General features: G+C 43.5%; 1 protein-coding gene across 1 annotated transcript; it reads right to left on the reverse strand.

Moving 5' to 3' along the window:
• Nucleotides 1-880: 880 nt before the first annotated feature.
• LOC123441124 lies at nucleotides 881-1,304 on the reverse strand. The gene has a single exon (XM_045117638.1). It carries the CDS (start codon nucleotides 1,302-1,304, stop codon nucleotides 918-920), a length of 387 nt encoding a protein of 128 aa, XP_044973573.1. The 3' UTR covers nucleotides 881-917.
• Between the last annotated feature and the right edge of the window lie 5,975 nt (nucleotides 1,305-7,279).

Consider the following 7,279-nt stretch of genomic DNA (forward strand, 5'->3'; position numbering starts at 1 on the left):
TAATACTTGTTGTTCAAGGCCTAGTCCACTTTTCAAGTTGCTTACTAGTGTAGCATATCTGTGAGAAGACAATTAAGAGAATGTAGATAATGAGAGTTATCAGGGCTAGAGCACACACGTGTGATCGAGCTAAAACAACCCGATGAGACAAGCTGTTTCATTGATCTGTTTCTTACATCATCAGTTTAAATAGCGGTAGTACTTGTTAAATTCGTCGCCACGGCGAATTTGAATGGTTTGGAAATTTAGTCATCCATGGAAGACTCTAAGGCTAGCTTGCTGGTCGTACCATTTATTCATTGTTTTGTTGACTAAATCTGATTGACAAGAACTAGCTAGTCGACCGGTCGTGCATGCATGTGAGTGAGGTGAGTTGAGGCCCATATATAAGACCGAATGAGCGACCATGTTTGGTTTCATGCATCCAACTTATCAGCACCAAATGCATGGCATGCACATGGACAAGAAGAGTGAAGAGGTAAGGATATATTAATACAATTAGTCTAATATGCTAGAGAAGAGCAATGTGGCGCTAAGGCCGGTAACATACAACATCGAAGAAGCGCTCTAGAGTTTCCAGTGACGCATAGTTGAATGAGTCAACCATGCACAATAATCAACTAGAAGAATGACAAGTACGTAGTACAATTTATTTCATGATATGAATAAACATATCGTGATGGGCCCATGAGGTTCCCTATATCTGGATTGTTACAAGTGCTCGATCAGGCGAAATAAAGTCGCCAAAAGAAACAAATAAAAATGAAAGAAAAACTAGTGCACGTACAATGTGCATTCGTGACAATGAAATTATGAGAAACAATAGAATATAATTTGGTGTGTGTGGCAGGAGGGGGTATGTTATTTGGTGCAGACGATGGTGTTGTGCATGCTTCTAAATATTAATGAGATGCAACTTACGGAATTGGCCGGCTAGCCTCCGTGAAGCTATCCTCCATCTTCTTGAACTTCTCAGCGGGTGCTGCGGCAGTAACTATCTTAGCGGCTATCTTGTAGGCCAATAGATGTGTATCAAATTTCGCCTTGTCTCCCTTGGCCTTCTTCATCGTGTCCATAGCGAGGAGTTCCTGCTTTGCAACAGCCCCGGCTACTTTCATCCTTTCGGATGGTGGGGCGGCGGCGAGGACCCCGTCTAGGGCTGTCTTGATGATGGGTGTTAGCTCATCCAAGGCGGCCTCCTCGGACTTGACGATGGCGGCGCTTGCAAGCATTGGTAATGATGCGATTTCCACCATGACGATGAGAAGGGTTAGTGCCACCGCAATGTTCTGGAGTGGGGCCATTGCTCTTGTTGGCCTAACAGGTGGCTAAGAGGAATAATTCACCAGGATTTCAGTGAGATTGATGTTTTCACCTTGGAGGTCTATAAAGGTGGTCCTTGCTTTAAATAGGTGACGTTGCACAAAGAGAGCGCGAGGCCACGAGAGCTTCGCGGGCGCCATGCCGTACGTGGGTGAAAACTTTCTTGCATGCACGCATGTCTAGCCGTGTGAGCAACCGCTTTCCTCTCAATCGTAATTCCTAAGATGTAGGAGTACCATCCATCTAGCTGGGCAGCATCACTAGTAAAATGACCGGATCTTGTCTGGTGTGCATGGTTCCATGTATCAGAGGTTCATGATATAACCTTCTGAATGAGAGGTTCACGATACAACCTTTTGACTACAACGCTAACTCTGTATGTGCTTCCTATATGTCACTTTTATGCAAAAACCGATTAGTATTTGAGTCAGAGCAGGAGAAGGTTGCAGCCAACGTGGGAGGTCATGTGCTTCCTATATGTCACTTTTATGCAAAAACTTAACTTGGTGTTTTGAAAATTTTGAATGTAACTCCCAGTTTTCAATTATGTCCAGTTTCTAGGTTATGACTACAACCCCAATTTTCCTTGCCCAAACAATTCCCAATATGTCGAGCACTCTGCGTGCGTGCTCCGGGTGTGGCCAGAGCACCCGCACTGCACCCCGACGGCACCCGAGCCCTGCCGAGCCTTTTGGTGCTTCGCCTGCACGTGCACCTCCTCCTCCCCTTGCTCCGTAAGACATCCACCTCCCTCCGACCCTCTCCCTCGTCCACTAGTGTCGACCACCGCCGTCCTCATCGTCCTCAACCACCGCAATAAAGTCCGCCGCCGCAATCCACTCGGGGACGACAGTGACCTGGCCGCCACCACCGTGCCTTCTTCGGGAAGCCGAGAAACCGATGTTGCACGGCTATATAAGAGCCTCGCCGAGATCTTCTCAAGGAATACACATCTCCTACCCACTCCTAGGAGCCCCCCCCCCCCCGCCCGCCCGCACGCTTTATCGGCCACGCAAGGCCGTCTTCTTCATCTCCGGCAGCTTCTGCCGTCGTCACCATTCAGATCATTCCATCACAACCACGGCTTCCGGCTCCCCACTTTCTTCACCAATAGGTCCCTACCAGCCCCACGGATCCGTTCCCCTCCCCAATTTGGCCGGAGAAAGCCCATAGGCGAAATCTCTCTTCGAGCTCCGTCGGAGCTTCTTGAGAGAACCTCGCCGCCGGCGACCTCGTGCCTCCCTTCGGTCATGACCTACCCCTGCGGGATCTCGAAGACTTCCTGGTCACGTTGGTGTTTTCAGCTCCTTGAATAGTGCCGCCGTCCGCAGGCAGCGATTTCCAGAACTCCACTCTGTTCTGTCGCGGGAGGGAGACGACGAACCGGTCAAATCAAGCAAGCGGGGCCCAGTCGCAAGCCTCTCCTCGCCTCTCTACTCGTTCCGCTCAGAAGTTGGGCCGGCCCAGTGACACCGCTCGGTTATATAGCGCTTAGGGCGCGCTTCTAACGTTCTCTCTTTTCTTTTACCATCAGAATACAATTATTCCACAACAGTCATTTTAGGCACAAAATTGATGATTCAAATTTTCAAATACTCCTAAGAACATGCTCTATTATTATAGCTAGGGTGAACATTTTTCCTTGGCTTATTTTTTGTTGGGTCCATTTAATTGTCCTTTTAATCATTTATTCCATCTTAGAAATTCCATAAATAATCCATATGAACTCCAAATGAATTGATTCTTTTCTCGTATTCCTTATATTTAATATAGTCTATTTTAGTATTCATTTCAAAATTTTCTAGACAACTTATTAGCTCTATTATGGAGTTATATGGTAATTTAAATATTTTTGAAATAGGAAATGGAGGGGAGATAAATATTTCAAACTTTTGGAGTGTACCCAATATTTATACATGCTCAAGGCAAGCATATTGAACACTTGACATGGTGATTGCATGCATAACTGTTGCTAAAATAAATTATCCATGCATGAGTTGAATTTGAGTAGTATTTGCACATGGCTACTTTGCATGCATGATTCCTGACTAATTATTGCTGTCATCCTTAAAACTTGATGTCTGAGTAAGCATGGTTACTTTTACGTGTCATATATATGCCTGTGTGATCCGGACTAAACTCCAGGAAAGAATTAGTCAAAAGTAAAGTGACCGTGAGACTGAATTCTCGTGATGACAAGAATAATCAGTAAGGGCATGTCCAGGTAGTGGCCCTATTGGGTACTACCGAGAGAATATGTCGTGCTAGTCACTGTAGGAAAACATAACCTCCTGATTCGACCGTAGATCGAGTCTTGCTTCGGTAACCCCCATACTTGATCTGTGGTGCCACGGGTCCTTCCGCAAAGAAGGTATCATTCAGTAACTTGATAACCCGTGTCCAGGTACACACTACATAGAGAGCCACGATGAGGGTTTCCATGCATGGACGAAATCCTGTCATCCTGTCAGGTGGCATGGGTGTTTCCGGTATGTAGCCGAGAGGGGGGAATCCCTTGTAATCCATGCGTATGAATAGTGATCCCATGGAAGACGTTGGTCTCCCCGTCTTAGAGTTTACCGAATAGATGCCCTGGGTGATTGCTGGCATCCAGACGGTTAAGCTGGTGTGCGCTGGTGAGGTGTGTTTCAACCTAAAGACCGTAATGGGAATTAGCCAACGTCTCGGTGCTGGCTAAAGAAATCCTTTACTTATGGGATAAGAGTATACCCTCTGCAGAGTTATATCTATTCGAATAGCCGTGTCCGCGGTTAAGGACTACAATTTGGGTTGGTGAAGTGTCAGTCTTAGAGTCGGTCTCTAGAGGAAATAATGAAATTGAGCATGGTCTATATTGCAGGATAACTATTGCTGCTAGTGTTACTACGATTATGATTGATGATATGATTATTATTGTGGACTAACCCTGTCAATTTCTTTTATTTTCTTAGTGTCTCAGGGGCTGGCTAGATTACCCCGGGCATTCAGTTTTATTTTCAAGACCTCTTGTGGCGTCCCTCGAGTTCTCACGCGGTTCTATCTCGCCACTACTCTTGTGGACACCCGACTGGAATTTATTTTCAAGACCTCTCATGGCGTCCATCGAGTTCTCAGGCGGTTCTACCTCGCCACTACTCTTGTGGACACCCGACTGGCATTTCTTTTCAAGACCTCTCGTGGCGTCTCTTGAGTTCTCGGATGGTTCTGTCTCGTCCAATTTCTCTTTTAGACACCCGTTTGACATTTCTCTTCCAGACCTACCGTGGTGTTACCGTGCTGTCACTTGACATCCAGCCGACCTTTCTTTTATGTTTTCTATGGATTCTCGGATGGTTCTGTCTCGTCTGATTTTTCATCAACCTTCTTTGTTTGTCGCTAACTCGTTACTTCTGCACATGCTAATTAATATGTCATCAGGCCATGATTTAATTCCTGTCAGCATGCATATAATATAGTCTAGCATGAGCACAAGCAAAATAGTTTACTTCTTCATGATCATATATTATTTGCTGCATTCGGTATATCATTTGTTTATAATGTTTGCAAGTACATTCAAGCATACTCATTGGCTTGTCCTTGGGTATTTCATTGGCCAGGTCCGAAGAGTATTATGATGACGTCCATACGGAGCATAGGATAGCACCCACGCGGGATAGGAGTTATCCAAGTCAGCCGTTCCTCTGGGAATGGAGCCCCATCGACGTTGGAGAATTCACGGATCGCTTCCGTCATCCACCACGAGAAATCATTATTGTATCACTAGACCTTTACAGTCTTGTATCAAATTCATGTAATTGCTTGGAAGTATGTCACTACAAATAATATGCTAACTTATAACCTTCAATATTTGTCACCGAATGGTCGTTGGTTTCCATTTGCGACCTTTTTACGACAAAAACAGAAGGTCAAAAGCTGAGGGTCTCTAATGAACTATAACGACCAAAATGAAAGGTCGTTGATTCTACAACCATTTTTTTCATCGCTCGCAATCTGCCCTCACCACGTCGGATCTGACGTGGCAAGATGACATGGCAAATTTGCGACCAATTGAAAAGGTTGTTGGTAAGAATCAGTCCGGTCCAATTTGGTGTCTATATGGGCCAAGCCCATCAATTCAGCCCATTTATATTTCCTTCCAATTTGGGTCAGCTGCATGGGTGAAGCCCTACAATTCGGCCTTTTATTTTCTAGGCCATGGCCTTTTGACAATCCATTTATTTTCAAGTCCAATTTTCAAATGGTAACAACTCTCAGATTTTTCTAGGCATATGTCCCAATTGTTAGGTTTTGATATTTTTTTACAGCTTATTGATAAGCAATATATCATATAGAAAGGAGAGAAAAAACATATGAAAATCTTCAAATAGCCTCATTCACATTCTAGTTTATTACAATATTCTAGTGAGAACAGAACAAAACACTGAAACTACATACACTCATTCACATTACAATAGCCAGTTTAACCAACAAATCTTGCATACCCAGGAACTTCAAACTTCACCCGGATAACCAAACAATATTCCACACAATAAAAAATATTGCAATCTACAAATAAAACGCTCTGCAAGTGTAAAAGATGACTACTCTTGGATACCATGGAACATGCTCTTCGACATGGAAAGAAGTCATCAACGATGTTCTACCAATGGACGTTCCATTCACCTACAAGAACAGAACGGAATATCAAGTACTTGCATTGTTCCAGCAGATTACAACCAACATATATATGTAGAAGTACATCAGGAAATATGATGGAGCAAATCGGACAACAAATACATTAAGTAGACAGCCCAACTGATGGTTGATGACGACAAGCAAAAAGTATAAACCCAGGTTTGCATCCAAACAACATTTAGAGCTAGAATGATAACTAATAGACTATAAGCATACAAAAGGAAATATAATTTCAGCAAAATTAAAACCGATGATGAAAACTAAATAATAGTGCAGCATATTAGCTCTTAGAATGAAGGAACATCATCAAATTAAACAAGACAGTTGTTCAAGTTTCTATACAACTATTCATGATTAGAGTTTGTTATTGTCGTCCAAATTCTCCAACATGTACAAAATTAATTAATACATCTGAATGAACAAACATGACGCCATGAAGCATCAGGCCAGCCATGATTTACATATTTTCCAATGAACAAACATGATACATGCATCAACGATTAGGCCATTAAGCATCTGTCCCATATTTGTTCAACAGGACGAGTACATACCTGAATTTGGGTCGATGCGATGGATGAGGCTGCAGTTGAACATCTGGTCTAGGGATGAGCCTGCTAATCCCAATCGAACAAACAAATTCATTAGGAGGGGCTTGGAGAGACAAGGAAGAAATGAAGTAAACATACGTACATGTCTATATATAAGCAGCAGAAGTAAGTAATATAAATATATCCTGTTTCTTCCTCTACAACACTAAATAGAGCAACACCAATCATTGTACACAAGGAGCAGCAACGGCAAGCCGATAAAGAAAGCTCAGGATTTGTGTCTTTTGCAAGTTTTAGCACATTAGTACATGTGTTAAAATGAAAGCGTCCCTGCTGGGTTATATTAATAAATAATCCAAGTGTTGAAACAGTCAACAAAATAAAAAAATTCTATACACACGCACAGAACACGACACACCTGGTTGCTTGCAAGGCTATTTTTTATTGGCCAGACTACTTGCATCCAAGAATGAAAAAAGGAATTCGTTCGTTGGTAGGATGTTGTATATAAGGTGCAAATGAAACATAATGTGATGGATGCTGACTGCCTACGTGCACAATGCGTGCCGGCAACGGATGCCGCTGCCGTCCGCCTGCCTACTACTGCTGTACCTAGCTGCTGCTGCTATTGCTGCTGCAAATGACGGGTTGAGCCGCAGGCGTAGCACAGCAGGCCAGGGAAGTGTGTAGCTGGTCCTGATGGAAATTTTGCAATGGCAAGAAAAACAAAACAT

Source organism: Hordeum vulgare, chromosome 3H (assembly GCF_904849725.1).
Source record: "Hordeum vulgare subsp. vulgare chromosome 3H, MorexV3_pseudomolecules_assembly, whole genome shotgun sequence".
NCBI lineage: Eukaryota > Viridiplantae > Streptophyta > Magnoliopsida > Poales > Poaceae > Hordeum > Hordeum vulgare.